The 22,820-nt window shown below is 45.2% G+C and overlaps 1 protein-coding gene across 1 annotated transcript in view; it reads right to left on the bottom strand.

The window, feature by feature from the left end:
- The window catches only part of BOLL (boule RNA binding protein), a 927,996-nt gene that overhangs the window by 529,169 nt on the left and 376,007 nt on the right, over positions 1-22,820 (bottom strand). Inside the window, exon 4 of the mRNA XM_086955429.1 lies at positions 9,921-9,975. Within this exon, the coding sequence (XP_086811555.1) occupies positions 9,921-9,975 (55 nt within the window). The remainder of the gene's footprint in view (positions 1-9,920; positions 9,976-22,820) is intronic.

Below are 22,820 nucleotides of genomic sequence, written 5' to 3' on the forward strand. Positions count from 1 at the left end.
ATGAGCATCGAAGGGGTTAATGCAAAATGTGTATCTCTGTCTGCTGTTCTGGCGAATAAAAAATAAAAAAATAAAAAACAACTATTCTAACACGTAGTCTTAACCTCATATATGTACTGAATTAATTATTCACATATCTCTGGGCAGTCACAGATCCCCCACCAAACCACACACACATTCACTCTCCCATACAAATAATCAGTTAACTAAATTTGAATTTGAATTTAAAAACATTTATATAGCGCACTTCTACCATGCGGTTTCTTGGCACATAATCAATAACTAATAATAATAATAATAATCAATAACTAATATAGACTTTCACGAAGCTAGTAACCAACTGGCAGATATTCACACAGTTAAGTCACCATCCAATATATTTAGTGAGACATTATAAATTGAGTCAGTAAACAGTCAATCACACTGCTACTAAATCCTCCATCCAGATATTTATATATCCACTGATTCTTCAATGCAGATTGGTATATATATAATATGTATATAAATAACAAACCGAAGCACATTCACTGGATGATGTCATCAGTGATGTCACTTACCATGCCATTAATGATGTAATATGTGACATCATCACCATTGGATTGTCGGCGCGAGATTTACAGTTAGCACAACTAACTATAACAGAGGAATTTTAATGGTTTTGTATGTGAAATGTCCAGCTAACTATAACACCCCTGAAACCTATGTTTTTCCAATGAATTTCTAAGGTTTTTTTAAATGATAATTCCTAACTATAACCTGCCTGAAACCTATGGTTTTTTCAGTGAATATATATATATATATATATATATATATATATATATATATATATATATATATATATATATATATATATATATATATACGTTTGATTTCTTGTGCCAAATAAATCCAACCCGAATTAAACCCCTGCGAGTGCCCGTCTTATTTTTGGATATATATATATATATATATATATATATATATATATATATGTACAGTTTCAAACGGGAGTAGGTGCTCGGCTCAGGATCCCCGCTCCCACTAAAGAAAGAGGTTTTAATTTTAATTTGCACAATTGAATGGGTGTTATGATTATAAATAGGGGTCACATGTGAAACCTGTTGCCTTATTTGCCCACTGGGGCGGTATTCCAAGCGGTTTGCTCAATGCTAAAATGTATAGAAATACGGCTGAATATAATCATGCATATGACAAAAAGCCCACTAGGGCATAATGGTTTGTGTAAACTGTTTTCATCACATGATGTATAGTATTTAAGTTAACCAGCAGAAGTGCACTTAATTACAACTATGTATTACCAATTTTAATTGTCATTTGCTGCCGATGAATTGGTTTAAATTGAGCTCCGCTATGAACTTCAAAGGATGTTTTGTTGTAATGGAACGAACTATAAGTCTTTTTTCCATTGCTTTCCTTTATTCTGTGTTCCGGTCATGTGACCTCGTTTACCTGGGTTTTGCACTAAAAAAGAAAAGAAAAAAAAAAAAAAAAAAAAAAAAGAAAAGGGTGATCAAGCCTGCTGGTCAGGCGAAACGCGTCCAGGGCTCTGACAAATAAAATTTAATTTGTCCGGTACACGGTCTCGTCAGCGTGTGGTTTTTCTGCCCGTTGAGGTTTCTTCGAAAAGACCTGGCAGCGGAGGTCTTTGATACAGACGAGACACCCGTTGGTTTGGCAGGCGGTGACTACTTCCGAGGCAAGGAGTGGAGAAGATATATATATATATATATATATATATATATATATATATATATATATATATATATATATATATATATATATATATTCAAGCTCCAAAGGATGTCTCTCTGAATCCTGCCCAAAAAGACACGCAGCACTCGCGGGTTCACAAAGGCGTCGAACGCCAAACTTATTTCAACAGACGCGTTTCGGGAAAGGCTCCCTTCGTCAGTGTCATAGGGAATGCAAGTTCGCGGCACCATTTTTCAGAGCGCGAGAGCTGTCGGGAATTAACATGGACAAGGGACTAAGCTTCGTATTCTCATACGGGCGCCATCTTAGCGGATGTTTTTTCTTTTCTACTACAGATAAATACTGCAATATAATAAGTTTTAAAAAGGGCATGTGACAAAGTCTTACACATAATTCCCACATATTTAAAATCTCGCCATGGATCGGCAATTGCAGCACTGAATCATGCTGCCTACTGTCCCAATTTACAAAATGTGTCTTCCCGATCACATGGTATTACATGGTATTCTGGAGTGATAAAGTTATAGTAACACAAACCTAATCTTAAAGAATTGTGTTCAATGCCTTCACATTCATATTACAAAATTTAACCAATTTCATATGCTTTAAAAACCATAATTTACATGATTTCAAACTTGTCTAGATCTTGCAGTGGATCGGCAATGGAAACCAAACGGTTGCCCATATATACAAAACCACCTCACAAATGTTTACCATGTATTGTACAGTTCACTTATTCCCGTGCATAAAAACATTCCATATTTCAAGATTGACCTAATCATCACAATTCATCTATGCAATAACACAGTACATTTAGCAAAAAAGAGAGAAAAGAGAAGAGAAAAACGCTGCACGTAAATTCAGATCAGTTTCATATACTAATAATTCCATAGAGTTTGCCTGTTCACAAATTTAGACTATATAATTTTCTCTTATCCCAAATGTGCAGACAATTCTTCCCCAATGTTGAAACCTCCCGGGGCCTTCGTTTCTAAGTCAACAATATAACGTGACTCCAATCTCCTAAGTTTAAGGAGGCGATTACCCCCCCTACTGTGTTCCGGGACATGGTCCAAACAAAAATACTGTAGGAGATCTGTTGCTTTGGTGTTTTATAGCAAAATGGCGGGCAACGGGGTAAGAAAAGTCCTTATTAACAATTGCCCTCATATGCTCCAAAATTCGTAATTTGACTGGATTAATTGTACTGCCTACGTATCTCATTTTGCAAGGGCAGCTCAAACAGTATACTGCATAGCAAGTATGGCAGGTCATAAATTTGGTCAGTCTTTTGCCTCCCTTGACCCCTCGGACATCATATGATAAGACACGTTTGCTAAAAGCACATGCCTTGCAGCGTCCACAAGGAAAAAATCCTTTGGCATCTTTCAATGCTCCCTTTGTTTTTATCATAGGGTCGAAGTGGCTATGAACCAACTGATCCTTTAAGGATCTTGCTTTTTTGAATGTTATCATAGGAGCCCCGGGAATATCCATACCAATTATGTTGTCTGTTTTTAGGATATGCCAGTGTTTATGTAGGATTGCACTTAGTCTATTAGAATTGGAGGAATATGGGGTAATGATACGAAACCTTCCACCCTATTGTTCAATCCTCACTTTCTTCTCAAATAGTACATCTCTGGGTAAACGGCTAACTCGGTTCTGTGCATCTTTAAGGAGGTTAGGCTTGTAACCTCTTTCAATGAATCTTGCGGTACAAGCGTCCGCTGCTTCCTCAAAATCACTGTTAAGTGAGTAATTGCAGCGAATTCGCAAGAATTCCCCATAGGGGATACTATTAACTAGCCTCCTAGGATGCCCACTAGAGGCGTGTAGGACGCTATTGCCCGCAGTTGGTTTCCTATAAAGAGAGGTGACTATTTTCTTTTCTCTCACCTCTACCTTTAGATCCAGATAGTTGACCGTTACCTTACTGACATCACCACTAAATCTGAGATTGCAGTTGTTCTCATTTAATACTTTGATGTATTCCTCTGCGTCTGCTATGGAACCATTCCAGATTAGGAACAGATCGTCAATGTATCGGTACCAGGCAATTGCCTTTTCTGTCCAGATTGCATTCCCCGTGGCCCAGGCTACCTGCTCCTCCCACCAGCCCACGAAAAGATTTGCGTAGCTGGGAGCGAAGCAGGAGCCCATTGCCGTACCAGATACTTGTCTATATATCATCCTGGAAAAGAAAAATGTTATTTTGCAAACAAAATTCTATCAGTTCCAATAGCATTTGATTATGCAGTGCCAGATTTAATGTGCGTTTCTTTTGAAAATACTCTACCGCCTCAATGCCCTGTGTATGTTCTATGCATGTATAGAGGCTTGTTATGTCCAAAGTCATAAGAAAATAGGCAGAGTCCCATTCGATGTGCTCAATCTTTTCAATGAAGTCAGAGGTGTCTCTCACATAAGATTTCAAAGAAAGTACAAATTCAAAAAGAAAATGATCCAAAAATTTGGATAGATTCTCAGTCAAACCTCCAATTGAGGAATGATTGGTCTTCCAGGGGGATTGTCTCGATTTTTATGCACTTTGGGTGCATAAAGAAACGCACATTAAATCTGGCACTGCATAATCAAATTATATATATATAAATATATATATACTTATGTTATTACTACATTGCTATGTTATGTACCGTGGGAATCCGACTTCGACGACGGGGAATATTCAAGCATGTGAATCTATGAAAGACACCCCAATACTGGAGAACTTTTGTATGTAAAGAGGTGACAAATTAACTATTAATACCTTTCATCTATCATGTAAGACACACAAACGAGAAGTATCTGGATTAACTAACAAATCTTGCCATATAACCACAGTTGCCCACAGCTTGGTTGCACAAGTTAGACATAAGATCTGAGGGAGATGGTAAGGTTACTTTTTGAGCCTGGTGTTTTATGTAAACTTCCACAAGTACGAGCATGCATATCATGGTATACCCAACTACATGGAATCAACACAGAGCACAGTGTCTAACATGAGTGACATCCACATGAGAGTGAATCTGTATGTTTTATTGAATAAGTTATTTTTTTCGCTTAAAGCTGATCCAGTTGAGAATATAAAACTCACGGAATAAGGCTGTTTATAAGGATCTCCTTGTTCAAAGTCTTACACATTCTAGCCTACATAGAGGCATACATATACAGAGAATGAATTATACAGGTCCTGATGAAAGCCCTCTGCACCTTGATCAAGTGCTTTAGGAAAGCTGAAACATGCTGCCCGAGATTGGGATGGAAATATACCCACCTCTAGCATTTTATTATACAGAGCAAGGACGTCAATAAAGGAGTGAGGTATTTTATCTATTGCACATCTCTGAGTTTGTCTGAGTATTTTCGATTTCTTTTATATTCACCTAGCTAGGGTGGCCCCACAACACCTTTCAGTCATATGACTACCTGGTTTTCAGGGTTGTAGCCCATATTGGTGACCCTGAAAAGAGACTCCCCCCCACCCCCCTTTGTAACACATTTTCCCTCTCACTTTCTTCACACTGACTCTGTTGAGGGTACCTTGCATTAGTCGCATTGATTAAAGAGGTTTTACCTCTGCAAGGGATTTTTAAGGTTTTGTTTACCAGACTTTCCCCTTTTTTGGTAAATAGACTCACACAGGTCAGTCATTTGCTGGTTTGGCGGGGTCTAAACCAGCCACCTCCGTTGCCCGTAACTTTTAAGACAATATGAGGCGGTCTCTAGATTTAACATGAATATGTCAAAGTCTGGAATACTGAATTTGACAATCCCTCTAACAGAGGTAGACACTCTTAAGAAGTCTAAGATGTTCCACTGGGCAGCCAGATCAATAAAATATCTGGGGGTCACTATTTCTCCTGATCCTGTGGGCGTATACATGACCAACCCCCTTCCTCCCCAATACACACACACACAAGAAATAGTTACATATGACAGGCAATTACTTGAGTGTCCTGTATAAACTAGTGTTCCAACCTAAAGAAAAGAGAGGCTTAGCCCTACGTGATACTACAGAGCGGCTCAACTAAGGGTTATTTACAGAATGGAACGCCAGCGATCCCGAAAATCAATGGGTACACATGGAAACCAAAAAGCCATCGTCCCATTAATGCTTATCTCAGCACACTAAAGTTAACCACATTGGGACATATTGAACAAACATACTTGAATCCTCATACGCCCATCATTTTCATCCACTTTAGAAATCTGCTCTCAAGCAAGGCTCCTTTGTGACACTGCACAGTGGAGACTGCCTCATGATTTCCGATCTCTTTCGGCAATGAAGACATTAAATCTTTGGAACAGTTATAGAGTTTTTCAGGTGGATAAAAGAGAGAAATTCAAGTATACTTAATTACGACCTTGGGTTACAAGCTATGGGATCCAATGTAATGGTCTTCATTCTGTAGGACTTTCTGTTAAAGGTGACCACACAATATCATGATCCACAAGTAGCAAGTGGTGTTATCTGAGACCCAGTGACTGGATATGTCGAGGTATTTGCATCAGAGTATGCAAAGTATAATGGCTAGACAAGCAAACAATCATTATGATACCAGTACCACTACCCAATTCAACTACATAAATGTTACACTCCGGTAAGTCAGAAATGCTGGCAAGACTGATTTACTGGGGGACCTAAAACAAACTGGGTGGGATGCTCCGCTCATCCAGCCATTTTGGAGGGAGGTGGTGAGATCTGCCTAAGAATATTCTAAGCTACCCAATACCACTGGTGCTACCAATGGTGATCTAGGGGATACAACAATACTACTGCGACACATCAGACTAAGGCAGACATATATACAGTGGAATTGCCTAGGAGCTGCCTAAGGTACTGTGGCATACCACTGGGTTAGGACAAACTGCTCAACTATTAACCCCTGGCACATATCCATGGCAATCACATAATTACAAATGCTAACTGGACCGTCTAGGAGCACAGAATAACCTTTCTCACCACGTACTGAGACAAGAGATTCAGGGGCAGTAGGGATCTTGCTAGATCGCTTTTAAGTAGGCTGTTTCTTCCTGGACATGCTGGACCTCACTCCTTCTGGAGAGTGTCTTCACCTGCATGATCAGGAAGACAACTTCCGTCTCTCAGCAAGCAACTAGGCTGCAAGGCACTTAAGGGCACGTACACAGCGGTTTTTAGTAATATGCGGAACATTCCCTTCCTTCGTCATAAAGAAATTGTGACTGGAACAAAGTGAGTGTTTTCAGACCCAATTTTATATACAGCTTCTAGAAAGAGAATGTGGATCCGCTGAATCAAACAACGGAACTGTCTCTTTTAAACATAGTCTTAAGTATCCCAACCTTGTTACAGGGTCAGTACACTGCATGAGGGGAGTTGGCGTAAAAAAAAAAAAAGAAAAGGTCTCTTTTAAAGATCTTCCCTAGCCATTCTTTAATTGAACAGTTTTCTCCTTTCAATCTAACACAACATTTGAATTTGGAAAGCACACATTTGATCTTGGGTATCCAGTCACTGAAATATAGATTTTTATGGTTTCCCAACTCAATGTCATTCATTTTATGGCTGTCAGAAAGATGAACAGCTGAGTAGATCAACCAGGATTCCAACCTGTGACTATGAGATGAAACTTTCAATCCTACGCCCTCTCCAAGTGCTAAATATATTGGTGAGTGAGTGAAAAAACTGTTCAATTAAAGAATGGCGAGGGAAGATCTTTTAAAAAGACCTTTTTTTCTTTTTACGCCAATTCCCCTTATGCAGTGTACTGACCCTGTACCAAGGTTGGGATAGTTAAGACTATGTTTAAAAGAGATGTCACAGGTTTGGTACACAAAAGACTAGGGGCCAGATGTAGGTAATCTCAATTTAGCTATTATTAAATACCGAATCATACCGATTCGGTATTTAAGAATAGGTAAATGGGATGTAGGTAATTTTTCTTTAAAAATTACCGAATCTGTAAGTTTCGGTAATAACCGAATCGGTATTTACCGATTCGGTAATTGCCATTCATTCCTTAGGAATGAATGGCAATTACCGAATCGGTAAATACCGATTCAGTAAAAGGGGGAAAACATTGAAGGGTGGCAGGGTGTCACTTTGACACCCTGTTGCACCCCTCAATTGTGTATAAGTGCACATGTGACAGATATACATGCCCTAAGGGCATGTATGTCTGCCACATCGCACTGTTGGAAAAGCAAAACAAATGCTTTTTCAAAGATTTTCATTATTTACCACCAACTTGTAGTTGGTGGTAAATAACGAATCCTTAACTGAGGAATGCACCAACTTGAGTGCTCCCTACATCCTGGATTCGGTAATTTACTGAATCGGTATGTTAAGAATTCGGTATTTTACCAAATCCTTAAATTACCGATTCGGTAAAATCCCGAATCCTGAAAAAATGCCACCTACATCTAAAAAGCCCAATACCGGTCGTTAACGGCCGAAATTCAGTAATTTCGTCCGTTAACGACCGGTATTGGGCGACCTACATCTGGCCCAATGACTCTTATGCCCTCATTACTGCTCTTTTCCATTGCAGCTTGGGCCGCGGCCATGGAAAAGAGCAGTTCTCAAACATCAATGCACTGTGTGCCAGGCACAATGTGGTGCCTGGTACATGGTGCACGGAAGTTTGGGAAGGCACCACATGTGCCCCTAAGGCCACATTTCAGTGGCCCATTGGGGACAGGGCCCTGCTTGGGTCCCTTAAAGCACCTTTCCGTTTGCCTTTACATGGCGATGGGACTGCCATGTAAAGACTGAGGGAGCGTGACATCCTAAACCCTACAGTAGTGCCTCCATTGCAGGCCCGTCCTCATTATAGGGATTAGGCTCGGACCGCCATCCTGATGGGCTCCATGAGCCTGTTGGATGAGGCGGTCATTCCCCCTGCCTAAATCGCTCCGACTGCTGGCATTGTAATCCGGCGGTCTAACCAATTCACTAGATGTCGGACGTACCGCCACCATCGGCCTGTCAGCAGCGGTCCGCCAGACAACGGAATTAGGCCCTTAATGTTTAAATGAGGTATACACTCTGAATAACACATTTAAGCTGTCTGCCCTGGATATGGATCATTGTGTATAATGTTGTTTCTCTCTACAGTTTACATCATTCATTTGCTAGCTATCTCAGAAAGCTTTGCATGAAAAATTGGTATAGAGTTAATTCTGCTCGATTCACTTCCTTTCTTTTTTTAGTGATACTCTTCCTACCTTCCATCCTTTGCAGGCCTTATATTTCTGAGTATAGGCTCCTCTCAGTCTCATGCCTGTCTGCCTTAAACCTTCTTATTGTAATTCTGCAGTTGGCTGTTACCTTATTCCATAGATCATAGCCTCTCCTCTGTAAAACCCTATCTCTGTAACCTAACAATACAGCCTATCTATTACACCAAGCATTCAATTAAAACCACATAGCACCAACTATTGATTACACCTAACTGGAATTAATATAATACATCACAAAGTAACTGGAGTAAATGCCTGCAATTTTTCTTAAGAGCACATGACTAATCCTAGTAACCACTACACTAACCTTGGGTTCCAAAGTAGCGTGCTACTTGCCTTTAAGACCTTCAACGCCTCCTCCGGGGCTGGAATTGCTATATAAATACAATTACATCCCTATTGAATCTTTTGGCTATAGAGAAACTAGATAACACCATTACTGAAAGGAAGCGTAAATTTGATGTAGTGTGCAATCTGCTGCTTTCCTATCAATCAGAGAGGGCTCATGCTGTATCATGTTCACTGAAACTAAAATCTTTGAACCTACTTCACCTCCTAGAGATGGAGATGGGGATGCCGTTGTTGAGACTGTCTTAACCATTAGTAAAAACTTACCAGCGATATTATTACTCCAAGAGGAATTTTTGTGACCAATTCTGCCACGCGGGGAGAAAGTTCTAATACTGTGCTGTCATTATAGATGTTTTAGGCCTTTATGTTGCTAAAAAGTATTTTATGATGATGGGCTCACAATTGAGACGGAGGACAGGGAAGAAACCATTCACTGTTGATTTTTGTGCCCCTGATAGTATATATGTATGATTTAACGTAATATTTGCCATAGCCTTTATACTATTGAACTGAAAAACCTAACAGCCTGATACTATGACTTCTAACCTGCTGGCTGTATTTTGTTTAACAACATGTAATAACAACATCATGGTTGAAAAAAACAATTAGAAATCTAACACTATAATTACCTCCAGTAAAATCCTTTGTGCATCATCTTGAGACTCAAAGGTGATGAAGCCATACCTATGAAAAAAGTGAAATATATTAAAGCACCAACAAATATACTTTTTGTTCAATGGATTTTTAATTCTTAATGAAACATTTCCTAGTAATCATAACAGAAAGTTTCAACTCTATCAAGGACGCAGAGGCAAGGATTATGCTCATCTTTCTTTTATTTCCATACTCCAGCAACTTCAACTTTAATAACAAAAAACTACAAGTCCCATGGTTCGAGTAGTTCATAGGTTGTCCACAGTCCACCAATCAGCAGTGTTCATGGTCCTCGAGGGCGTGCTGTTGCTAAAACCCTTCCTCTTTCTTTCCTGCTCTCCAGCAAGCTAAGTACTGTTTTCCTCTCGCTTATCAGGGTGGGAGGCATCCTGTGTATATTTGTACAATTTTCTAGTTATTAATAGATGGCGCTTCGCTAGTATTGTTTATACGTGTGACACGCGAGAGCGCTGGCTGTTAATCAGTTGGTTTTTTTCCATGTTCAGGTTTGGGTCCCAGGAGCTTTCACCCCTCCACTTGTGGCCCCTCTAGAGGCAAAGGTTAAGTTTTCACATGCATGGTGCAGGGGGCACGCCTGGATCTGGGAGCCGTTGGCAGCCTAAAGAAGGCGTTTCTGGCCAGGCCAAACGGGGGATCACAACATACCCGCCCAGAGATCCCAGAGGTCCCTCTTTTATAGGACGACTGAGAGGACTCAGTAGATGAGTCCGCGGATGAAGCAGGCTCCAACGTGAAATCCGCCATGCTACCACGGGCATCCGCCCTTGTTGGACTAGAGGGTGTGGAGCGCCCTGGGGATCCTTCAGGAGAAAAAGATCTTGGGGTAGAAGGATTGGAGAATCCCAGGAAAGTATGAACTGGAGTAAGTCTGTTCTGTTCCCTTTGACTACCAGAATGGGACTGGGAATTCCCAGTGGCATGGTGTGACGAGTCGTTCAGGTATCTCGGTATACATATGCTACGGCTCAATTACAGCACAGCTATGCATAACTTCGAAGCGCAGATAGAGCGTTGGTTGGGGCTCCCACTTTCTATTTCTTGTAAGATTGCTCTCATGAAGAGGATTGTGCTCCCGAAGATTTTATATATGTTTCACTATATTCCCATCCCGCTCCCAGATAGCTTTTTAAAACCCTCCGCGCCCATATCATTCAATCGCCTGAGGGGTCAAAAGACCCAGGATACGGTGGGACACCATGACTTTATTATACGAAAAGGGAGGGCTCGGTGCTCCAGACTTTAGAATGTATTATCTGGTCGCACAGGCCAGTTTTTCCTATTCTTGGTATCATCCAGATACCCGCATTCCCTATACTAGGCCAGAGTCTGACTTGGTGATCTCGCCTCCCCTTTCGACCATACTACCCCAAGGCTTTCCCTGTGACCCCAGGGATATCCAGACTGTGTCCACCACGAGTTGGGCATAGCGAAAACTCTAGCGGATCACTGGACATGGCTCCCTGTACTCCTCTGACATCCCTATAGCACACAACCTATGGCTCCCTATTACGGATAAGACCTTGGTCTTGAGGGTGCTTAAATCCCATCCCATGGCAAAATGTTGCGACTTCTTCCCTGGGGGGCATGTATTTGAGAATGCAGGGGGCGTGGGAGTGACTATATAATATTTGCCAGGGTGCGCAGAGCGTTGCAAGCCAAAATCACAGAATACCCTGTCGAACCTCAGTCCTTCCAACCTCTTTCCCTTCTCATATTTGCCTCAGACGGGACTCAACTGATGTCCAAACAATATAAGGCTTGCATGACCCTAACCCGCGCCATGACAGCAAGGTTAGAGCGGCCTGGGAGTCAGACCTTGGTTATCACATCCTAGATGACCAATGGGCCTTCTGCTGTGCGCAGACTAGGGGAGTTTCACTGAATAGCAGGCATAAGTGGTTACATTTTCATACATGACCCCGGCTAAGCTCCACACTATAGACCACTCCCATCCCCACACTTGTTGCAAATGTAACAGCCCTTCTGCAGACTTCCTTCACTTGACATGGACTTGCCCTAGGATTGTTCAGTTTTGGATGGCCGTCTTCAAAACACTATCGCAAATGACACAGCTGGAATTGTCCCCCTCCCCAGAGGTTGCGTTGTTAGGATTTGTGCGAAATATCCTAAGAAACTTCGTAAATGTATTGCTCTGGCACGGTTTCTGGCTAAACGTGAGATTGCGCTTCGATGGGGTAGTAAATTAATTCCAGCTAAAAGTGCATGGCTTGCCAGTCTCACCTTTTGCAATACAAACTGTGAATTATACGCTACGCTACTTCCACCTAAGCCCCGACCGAAGGATAACTGAAACTCACTCAAGACACATTTTCAGACCCTGGCACTTGGCTCCCCGGCGCTCACTCCAGATGGTATAGTGCCGACGGGTGTGGGTTGAGCAGGATGGATGGGCTGATGCCTTATTAATATAGTATCAGTCACTTGGGCCATGGGTGCCAGCTTGGCTGTGGTAGGTTTGGGGTCTGAACCACAAGGTAAACGTGTGAAGGTAATTTATTGAATTAGGAGCCGTTTCTCAAATTGTTTTTGCTTTGACATGTGACTAATCATGATACTGTCATGTGACTGGAATTGTTACCAATTTTCTTATAGGAACAAATGTAACAGTAAAATTGACTGTATATGTTGGAATAATGATAAAAGTTTTTTTTTAAAAAAGGTGTAAGACTGGCCTTAATAACCCGCCAGGGGCGACTCACCCTGTTTCAATCGGGTGTCCAAAGCTTCTGGGCCCGCCCAAAAGAATCTCCCCACAAGGTCTCAGACGTGTGTGACATCCTTACCAAAAATCTCCGTGCGACATTGCTACAGACCCCGGGCGTAAAGGAGACCGGTATCGAAGTACGGACCCACGTTTTGCGGGCGTCAGGGCTTCTAGAGCTGAGAGGCGACCTTGCAGCGAGGGCATTTGTCCGATACTCTCTGGTCCCAATGTGAAGAGTGCGATGCTGACCAACGAGACGCAGACATGCGCCCCCCTGCAACATGCATGTCAAAATGCACCCTCACCTCAAGAGGGGCCGCAAGTGGAGCAGTAATAGTTCCTGCGGCCCCAAACCTGAACAGGAAAAAAAACCAACTGATAAACAGCAAGCGCTCTCGTGCGCCACACGTATAAACAAAACCAGCGAAGTGCCGCCTATTAATGACCAGAAAATTGTACAAATATACACAGGATGCCTCCCGCCATGGCAAGCAAGAGGAAAACTGTACTTAGCTTGCTGGAGAGCAGGAAATAAAGTGGAAGGGTATTAGCGGCAGCACACCCTCGAGGACCATGAACGTTGCTGATTGGTGGACTGTGAACGACCTATGAACTACACAAACCATGGAACTTGTAGTTTTTTGTTATTAAAGTTGAAGTTGCTGCAGTATGGAAATAAAAGAAAGATGAGTATAATCCTCGCATCCGGTCCCGACATAGAATTCACAAGGTGGTCAGCTTTTTCTTTTTCAATACAAGTAATAAAGAGCCAAGAAAGTTGACTAAAGTTACCTTCATGGTGACTCCAATCCTAAGGTATCTCCCTATTTACAAACCTGTGGGTAAGGGGACTTAGTAGCAGGACCAGACTTTGGTTTTGTTGCTTTTCAGTAGAGTTTTCCACAACTGACACCACACAGATAGTTCCCTTCAATATAAAGGAGCTAATTGGTGCTTTTGTCTAGTGGCTATTGCATTGATGGGAGGGCGAAAATAATAGGAGCAAGCCTACCTATTAGGGTAAATAAATGAATCATTAACTTAATTTTATTTCACTCCTACAGCTTGGCTCCTGCCAATTACCAACCTATGCTGGAAACCACTTGATAGGAAAGCACCGGCTGAATATGTTCTACAGAGCCTCATGACACAAAAAACCTCAATAACTTACAGTTTGCAGAATGTTAGATATCCAATAGACTCATCATTCTTATTTCTTGGACAGAAATATGCACCGGGAATGCCATTACAGCCACCTTTGCACATGTAATAAACCACTAAAGAGGAACATTTTGTGGGCAGGGCAATCCAAACTGAGGAACTAAGTTCTTGATGCCATCTGGAAGAGGAAATATTCTTATTCTCCAGTTATATAGCAGTAATGAACAAGTTACTTACCTTCAGTAACGCATTATCTGGTAGAGACTATATCTAGCTGCAGATTCTTTACATTTATATTTCCCAGGCCACCAGCTGTTCCAGAAACTTTTCCTGAGCTATACCGCTTGCGACCACCATCGGGTGGCTCCATTTGGCTCAGTGTTACGTCGTCGCTAGCATTGGTTAGGACTATGCGGTACTTATATACGTGCAACCCAGGGGTGCGGACGTCAGTACTTTTCATTTTCTCCACGCCAGAAGCACAGAGAACCATCAATCAATTAATCAATCATAGCATTTGTATAGCGCGCTACTCACCCGGAAGGGTCTCAAGGCGCTTGGGGGAAGGGGTCCGCTACTGCTCAAACAGCCAGGTCTTGAGTTGTCTCCTGAAGGAACTGACGTTGTATGCAAAATGAGGGCACTGGACAGGGGAGTAAACCTAGCTCTACAACATTAGTTCGCACAGCGGGGAAGCATGGGTGCGGCTGCAAGGAATCGGCAGCTAGATAGAGTCTCTACCAGATAATGCGTTACTGAAGGTAAGCAACTTGTTCATCTGATAGAGACTTTTAGCTGCAGATTCCTTAGCTTTGAATTAGATACCCAAGACATACCATCCTAGCGGTGAGTTGTGGACCAATACCTTAAACTAAGAAGTCCTGCAAGGCTGAACATGCAAAATGCCTGTCTATGTGGACTTGATGAACAAGTTACTTATCTTTGGTAACAATGTATCTGGAAAAGACATATGTAGTTATAGATTCCTTACTTTTAGATTTACCCCCAGACGTCATACTGCATCTGGAGATTTTTCTTTAGCAGTACCCCTACGTGTTGGTAGGTGGTGTTGCCATCGTGTTCACCGGGATGAAGTTGCGGTGTCTATTTAGACACCGCACCTGCGCACAGACGTCAGTTCTGACACAACTTTACACGCCAGAAGCGCAGAGCCAGGCAAGACACTGACCACTGGTGCACCTGACTAAGGCCCTGGAAGGAAGACCCTATTCCTAGAAGTCAGTTCACAGAACGGGGAGGATAGTTGGGTGAGGTAAGGAATCTATAACTACATATGTCTCTTACAGATACACCGTTACCAAAGGTAAGTAACTTGTTCATCTGAAAGAGACAGTAGTTATAGATTCGTTACTACCTTTAGATAGATACCCCAGCAATGCCAACTCCGGAGGTGGGTCTGCAAACTAAGTTCACACCAAAAAATCCTGGAAAACAGAACAGCCAAAGTAGCAGTCTCTCCAGACTAGGCTGTTTAGGCAAGTGTTTAGTAAACGTCTGCAGGGATGACCGTGTGGCTGCCCGACCGATGTCAATGAGTACGACTGCACGTCCCAGGGCAGTAGTAGCTGCCGTAGCCCTGGTGGAGTGGGCACGCCGTACCACTGGAGCTTCTTTTCCAGCTAGGAAATAGCAGATCTTAACGCATAGGACAACCCACCGAGAGATGGTAAGTTTTTGCATCGCCCGACCTTTCTTACAGCCTACATTGCCAACAAAGAGTTGATCGTCCACCCAAAAATACATTGTGCAGTCGAGATAGAAAGACAGCACACGTTTGGGGTCCAGATGGTGGAGTCTCTCCTCCTCCTTGGAAGGGTGCGGATGCGGGAAGAAGGTAGGCAAAGTGATGGTCTGTCCTATATGGAAAGAGGTAACCACTTTGGGAAGAAAAAAGGACTTAGTGCGAAGAACTACTTTGTCCGGATGAACAGACAGAAAAGGAGGTTTGGTAAATAAAGCTTGAAGCTCACTCACTCCGCGGGCAGAGGTGATGGCAACACAGAAAGCTGTCTAGAGAGTGAGGAGCTGAAGAGGACAATTGTGAAGAGGCTCGAAGGGAGCACACATAAGATATGTTAAGACCAGGTTCAAGTACCACTGGGGCTATAAATGGAGCAGGAGGAAAGAGGTGAATAATGAGCTTTAGAAATCTGTTTACAATAGGAGACTTGAAAAGATAAGGTTGATCAGGAATGCGAAGAAAGGCAGATATGGCTGAAATGTAGCTTTTGAGAGTGCCCAGAGCAGAGCCCTGCTGGGAAAAAGAGAGAATGAATAAGAGTACCTCCAAAAGAGGGGCAGAAAGGGGATACACAGACTTTGCTGTGCATCATACCACAAATTTAGTCCATCTACAGGCGTTTACTGTTTTAGTGGAGGGACACCTGGCTGCCAAGATGATGTGACAAACTTCGGAGGAAGGTCGAATGCAGTCAACTGTCGCCACTCAATGTCCACGCAAGAAGGTGGAGGCTGGACAGGTTCAGGTGGAGGATCGTCCCCTGCTGCTACGACAGAAGATCCTCCTGAGGAAGCAGTCTGATCGGAGGATCGATGGCCATGCTCTAGAGCTTGGGGTACCAGACCCTTTTTGCCCAGTACGACACCACAAGAATCGCACTTGATCTTCAGCACTCTAGGCAGAAGTGGTACAGTTGGAAAGTGGTACATGAGGCTAAAAATTCCACTCATGGCGAACAGCGTCACTAAGCGAGTGCTGCCTTGGAAATTCCAACATGCAGAATTGCTGACATTGCACATTTTCTTCGGTGGCGAACAGATCTAACAAAGGCTCCCACCACTACTGAAAGAGGTCTTCCACCACCTCCGAGTGAAGACACCATTTGTGATCCTTCATGCACCGACGGGTGAGCTCGACCGCCCTGCCATTCAGAGAACCTGCCAGGTGTTGAACCACCAGGGATATGCCCTGATGTTTCCCCCATGTCCAAAGGCGAAGAGCCTCTTGACATAGGTTCCACGACCCCACCCTGTCCTGTTTGTTGCAGCACAATATGGCACCTTCAGTGCAAGACGGATCGCCCGGAGCTCCAAAAGGTTGATGTGGAGACCAGACTCCACCAGAGACCCCTGACTTCCGCTACTCCCAGGTAGACAACCCATCCCATGAGTGACGCATCCATCACGACTTTGAAGTCTGGTTGGGGAAGGGAGAGGGATCTGCGCTGACCCAATCCTGGTTCGTGAGCCACCACTGAAATTGACGTGCAGTCCCCTCCGAGATCTGGACGACATTGGAAAGATTCCCCTGATTCTGCGGCAACTAGAACTTCAGGTCCCACTGGAGAGCCTGCATATGCCACCTGGCATGATCCACCTGCAGGATGAAGGAGGCCATGAGGCCCAGCAACCTCAGGGTCATTCTCACCGAAATCTGGGATAGAGGCTGAAACATCTGTATCATAACCTGAATATCTCGAACTCGCTGCTTGGGAGGATAAGTCCAAAACTGCGCTGTATCCAGAACTGCTCCGATGAAAGGGAGCTTCTAAGAGGGAGTCAGGTGTGACTTCAGCACGTTGATAGTGAACACCAGCGAATGCATGAGGTCCACTGTAGTCTGGAGGTGGGAGACGACAGCCTGGGGCGAGCCAGCCTTCAACAGCCAGTCGTCGAGTTAGGGGAAGACTAGAACACTTGATCTGCGCAGATGAGCTGTGACCACAGCCATTACTTTCGTGAACACCTGAAGGGCGCTGGTAAGGCCATAGGGGAGCAGGGTACCCTGAAAATGTTCCACGCCTACCGAGAACCGCAGGTAACGCCTGTGGGCTGGCAGGACGGGGATATGTAAATATGCATCCTGCAAGTCCAAGGCTACCATCTAGTCCCCGGGGTCGAAGGCAGACAGGACCTGAGCCAACATGAGCATTTTGAACTTCTTCCGAAGCAAGGGGCTGAGGGCCCTAATGTCTAAGATAGGACGCAGGCGTTCTTCCTTCTTGGGCACCATAAAGTAGTGGGAGTAGCAACCATGACCTACTTCTGGCACAGGGACCCTTTTGATAGCTCCCTTGGCCAAGAGAGCTCCAAGTTCCTAGAGGAGAAGGGCCAAGTGATCCTTCAACACGCGATGAAAGGTTGGTGGCATTGAGGGAGGGGTAGTCTCGAAGGGGAGGGAGTAGCCCCTTAGGACTATCTGAAAAACCCACCTGTCCGACGTGGGGGACGTGATGGCGAAACCTGCCACCCATTGGCCTCTTATGGCCCTTAAAGGCCAGAATAGAAGGGTATGGAGGGTATGGAGGCTGCTGCAGGTATGGAGGCTGCTGCAGGGGGGTTGTGGATGGACTGGCCTGCCAGCTGGCCCCCAGACCCAAGTCGTTGGGTCCCACATCCGCGCTAAAGCATCGGCTCAGCACCATGCGTGAGCCAGTGGCTAGACTGGGTCAAATGTGGTGGGCACCCCTTCCCTTAGCCACAAAAGGGGCGAAAGGCAGACTGCGGGGGGCAAAAAGTTGCTGCGAGGCCCAAGGACTGGCCCGTAGTCCTAGAATCTTTGAAACGCTCAAGTGCAGAGTTCGCCTTGTCACCAATTAGGCGAACGCCATCAAAGGGCATGTGCTGGAGGGTAGATTGAACATTCCCAGAGAAACAAGACGTCCTCAACCAGTTGCAGTGCCTCAAGGCTACTGACATGGAAATCGTTCTGCCCAGAGAGTCAGCGGTGTCCAGCCCACACCTAATTGTGAACTTAGCTACGGCTTGAACCTCTGCCACTGCGGCGGTGAGAGCGGCCAGGGCCTCCTACGGGCACTGTGGCAGCACTTGCGCAAATGTATCCCACACCGTAAGGGTATAACGGCCCAAGAGGATTGAAGTGTTCACCGACCGCAACCCTAAGCTGGCTGAAGAAAACATTTACATCCCATGGGGGTCCAGCTTCTTGGATTGCCTATCTGGGGAAGCAATTGGGAATGCGCCCTTTGAGGACGAGCTTGGACCACCAAGCTCTCGGGGATAGGGTGTTGGGAAAGGAAAAGTGGGTCACCCGTGGTCAGGCGATGGCGTTGGGCGATCATCCTGTCCACAGGAGCTCCAGTGCTGGGTTTGGACCAAGGGCCTAGAAGGATGTCGGTGAGGGCTTCATTAAAAGACAGCCAGGGCTCCTAAGAAGCAGCTGCCGGTTGAAGCACCTGTCCAGAGGTAAGTCCTGACTGCCACCAAAGGAAGCTCCAGGCCCAAGACGCCCTATGCAACACCACTGCATATGAAGCTCCCTCCTCCATAGTCATGGAAGAGGTGCAGGGAGAGCACACCAAGGTCTGGGGAGGTATCCAAACCACTAAAACCAACTAGTTCCTCTCGCCAGTCTGGCTCATCAAGCTGGTCACCCAAAGGGTCCACAGACCACTCCCAGTCCGCTTCACACTCCTCTGGTTGCCATTCAGGCCTGAAGGGAACACCAGGGATAAACAGAGGCACAAACCTACCTTCCGGTGCCAGTACCAACATCAAACTATGTCCGTCCGACCCATGTCCAAGTTGGGGTTGAGGCTGTGGTTGGCGCCGGTCGGCCCTTTTGTACCGCTTTTGGCCGCTGTAGGAAGGTGGATATCCGACTATGGTTACCCCCAAACTTTTTGCCTGGTGTTTAGCTGGTTTTTGTCTTAGTTGGCCTGGGATCCTGCTATTCAGGGCCCCAGGCTGATTGCTCTCTCCTTAAAATGGACTCCATGTACCTTAGGTGCATAACACAATTGGAATTGGTTCACCTTATAGGCCCCTGTAACAGTGTACCATAGGTACCCAGGGCATAGGTGTAGCCAAGGCCTACCAGGGACTGTAGCATGTATTGTGCCACCCCTGGCCTGGCCTCCATATTTTGATACAACTGGCTGATCACTCAGCTGGGGTAAGTTGGTGTAATCCCCTCTTACTTAGATATAGTATCCCTATATCTAACCTTAACTGGACACATATGTTCCTATCAGCCACTCCTATGGAAGGCCTCATCGATCATGGAGGCAGAGTGCTTGGAAATATGTGAGATGGTGCTCTAGCATGAGCTGAGCCTGTCTGCAGCTGTCGGGAACCACTCCCTTAGCTGTTCCGGGATATTGCCATACCATATACTCTTAAGTGCATTATAATCCTCGCGGTTATTTGCTATCTTTGGTTTGGCATTATCAAAACATGTCGAGTAAGGTGTCATACGAATTGGAATACTATCCCCTCGACAGTTCTGTTGACGGGGATAGCATTCCACCCTTCTAGAGGGACACGACATGTGTGTAGCCTTAACCCCGGTTAAAGTTAACCAGAGCCTCAGCATCACAAAATGGATGCTGCCACCACAGACACAAGTCTGACCTCCTGCTGCTGGGAGGCTTGGACAAAGGGTTTCCTGCCATGGGAGGTGCGAGCACCACCCCAGACAGGGGTTTGTGTATTGGATAGGACAGGGCTGAATAGATTGAGACATGCCTGGGGCACACAAGGTGTCCCCGTGCATAAGCCAGTCCAAACCGGTCCTGGGACTTTCCAGACCCAGGCCTGGCGAGGAGCTGGACAAAGGAAAGGGGGTGTAACCGCCCCCCTTCCTGGTCCCACCCAGAGGAGGGACCTAGTAGGTGATCCACCCCTCAGATTGGGAATAAGAGTGGGAGCAGTGCCATTGCACGGCAGATCATCCTGAAATCAACTTTAAACAAAGAAGAAGCCTGGACTTCGACATTCTGCTGCACAGAAGACTGAAGAGAATCTCCCTTGTGGCCTAGGAGTGGCCACCCTGTGAAAGCAGGTACCAACCAGCGAATCGACGTCTGCTTTGCCGCCGCCTCCCGCCGGAGCCCGAGCCCAGAGCCTGACAAGACCCAGACTCCCAGACTTCTCACAGCCCGATCCACAGTCCCTGCAAAGAAGGGACCCGTGGAGGGACCGAGAGACGTGGGACCGGACTTCTTGGAAGACCCCCGAAGAGCTGACTGCGCAGCATCAGAGGCATCCTCGACGTTGTGCTTTGGGGTCTGAGAACCCCCACCACCGAGCAGCCTTTGCACCGAAGATCAGCCCCCCAGCATCTCCACGATCTGCGTGGGTCCCTTTTGCATTGTGCCACTCGACGCGCCATCCCGGCCACTAGCCACATGGTCAGCGGCCATCTTGGCGACAAAACCGAAGAACTACACTTTGGGTCTGGTTGCTCCAGACTTGCCCTAGCTCCTGTAAAAAGGAGCACCCGCTCTGAACTTGCTGGTCTGAGTGGTAAGCCTTTTTCGATTCCTGCGTGGCTTGCATTAGCCAAGGCCTGTTTGTTCCGATCAAGTTGCCGACACCGCCAACAGCGAGAAGCCTGCGTGGGACAGCTCTTGACCGACTCCTGGACGTCCTCGACCCCCGGTGTCCACGTGGCTGCAGAGAGAAGCTACACCTCAACGCCTGTTTGCACCCGACATCGCCTGGTTCCAATCTGGTTCCACGGTAGTCACTGGCTAGTGACTTTGAACATTGTCCCCTCTGCTTTCAGGTCTTCACATCTTCAGATCCACCCTTGGATCCACCGGAACTCTTCACATCGAACCGCCTGCAGCATCTTCAGCTCCAAGCACCATCGACCAGCGTGACGAAACCCGACACTACTTCGACCATATGCACCCGCTTCCTGTGGGTGAGGTAACTCAGCTCCGCCGGTGTTCCTACACTGGTACAAATCTCTAGGGCCTGTGTCTCAAGTTTCAGCTTTCTAGGTCACTCGGAAGGTTCCGAACTAACTAACTTTGTACTTTTTACGCACCATAGACTTTGCATTGGTGAGTGCGTGCACTTTAAACACTGCACCCGAGCCCCGCGGGCCTTTCCTGACTTAGTCACTGCTAGTCCCGAACAGCTCCAGCGATTCCCAAGGCCCTAGGCCTGTTTCCTTTTAGATTAGTATCTCTTATACCACTTTCTTAGTATATGGTTTAGGTGGCCCCTAGGGCTCATCCATATTGTGCAACTTTTGTGTATTTTAAACTGTCTTGTGTTTAACGCTTGTGCTTCTATGCTCATAAAGAGTCCAGGGGATACTTTTAGTTAATAAATCTATATATATTTTCAATATATATCTGTGTGGTGTCCTTTCATTTGGTATTCAAGGGGGTTGTGTATGGTAATCCAGCTGGCTTCACATGCCTTTCAGAGTTTAGCCTAAGACTGCTTCGTCCACGTTACCACTAGGATAACTGGTCTATAAGGTTGACGTACAACCAATCATCATAAGGGTTGCTTGGCATGGTACAAAGTGATCACTAGAATTAGTGAGCATTATATACCAGGCCAACTTCTCACATTGGTGAGCAGCGGATTGGGATCTGAGCTTGCTGTTGTTTTACCATTACAATCTTTGAGATTATCATTTGAAAGATCATACAGGTACCTGCTAGGTACATATAAAACAAGACTAGTATACTTAAGTTCTACTGAACTTAGTTGTTGTAGAGGATAGGGAGTAGCACACCCTGACTACAACTACTAGATAGGTTTAGTAGGTTAACACCAGTGTAGGTAGATTGCAACATATCCACCCACACTAGAGCAATGTCTGGAGCAGAGGGTTCCACTGGGAATGTCTCTGTTGAGAGTGACCCTCCAAGGGCACCATCCAAATTTGCTATTTTTTCCTTTAAGGAATTAAGTCAGCTTTGTGTCTTAAGGGGTCTGAAGACAGGGCCTTTCCCTACTACAGACCACCTTAGAGAGATCTTAGACCAGTCTGAGACTCTAAAGACCTCTAAGGCAGACCCCACAGGGAATGCAGAAGGAGGCTCTCCTTCTGAGGATGACACTGCAGAAGCCCCTGTCCCTATAGTCCTGATAGATGAGGAAGCCCCCATCACTGGAGCTCCTCAGGTAGATGAGGAGGAGGAAGAGGAAGAAGAGACATAAGGGGGGAGCAGTGAGTCTGATGATGACAGAAATAGTCAGGTACTGGTAAGTAGACTGA

The sequence above is a fragment of the Lissotriton vulgaris genome, chromosome 2_1, assembly GCF_964263255.1.
Source record: "Lissotriton vulgaris chromosome 2_1, aLisVul1.2, whole genome shotgun sequence".
NCBI lineage: Eukaryota > Metazoa > Chordata > Amphibia > Caudata > Salamandridae > Lissotriton > Lissotriton vulgaris.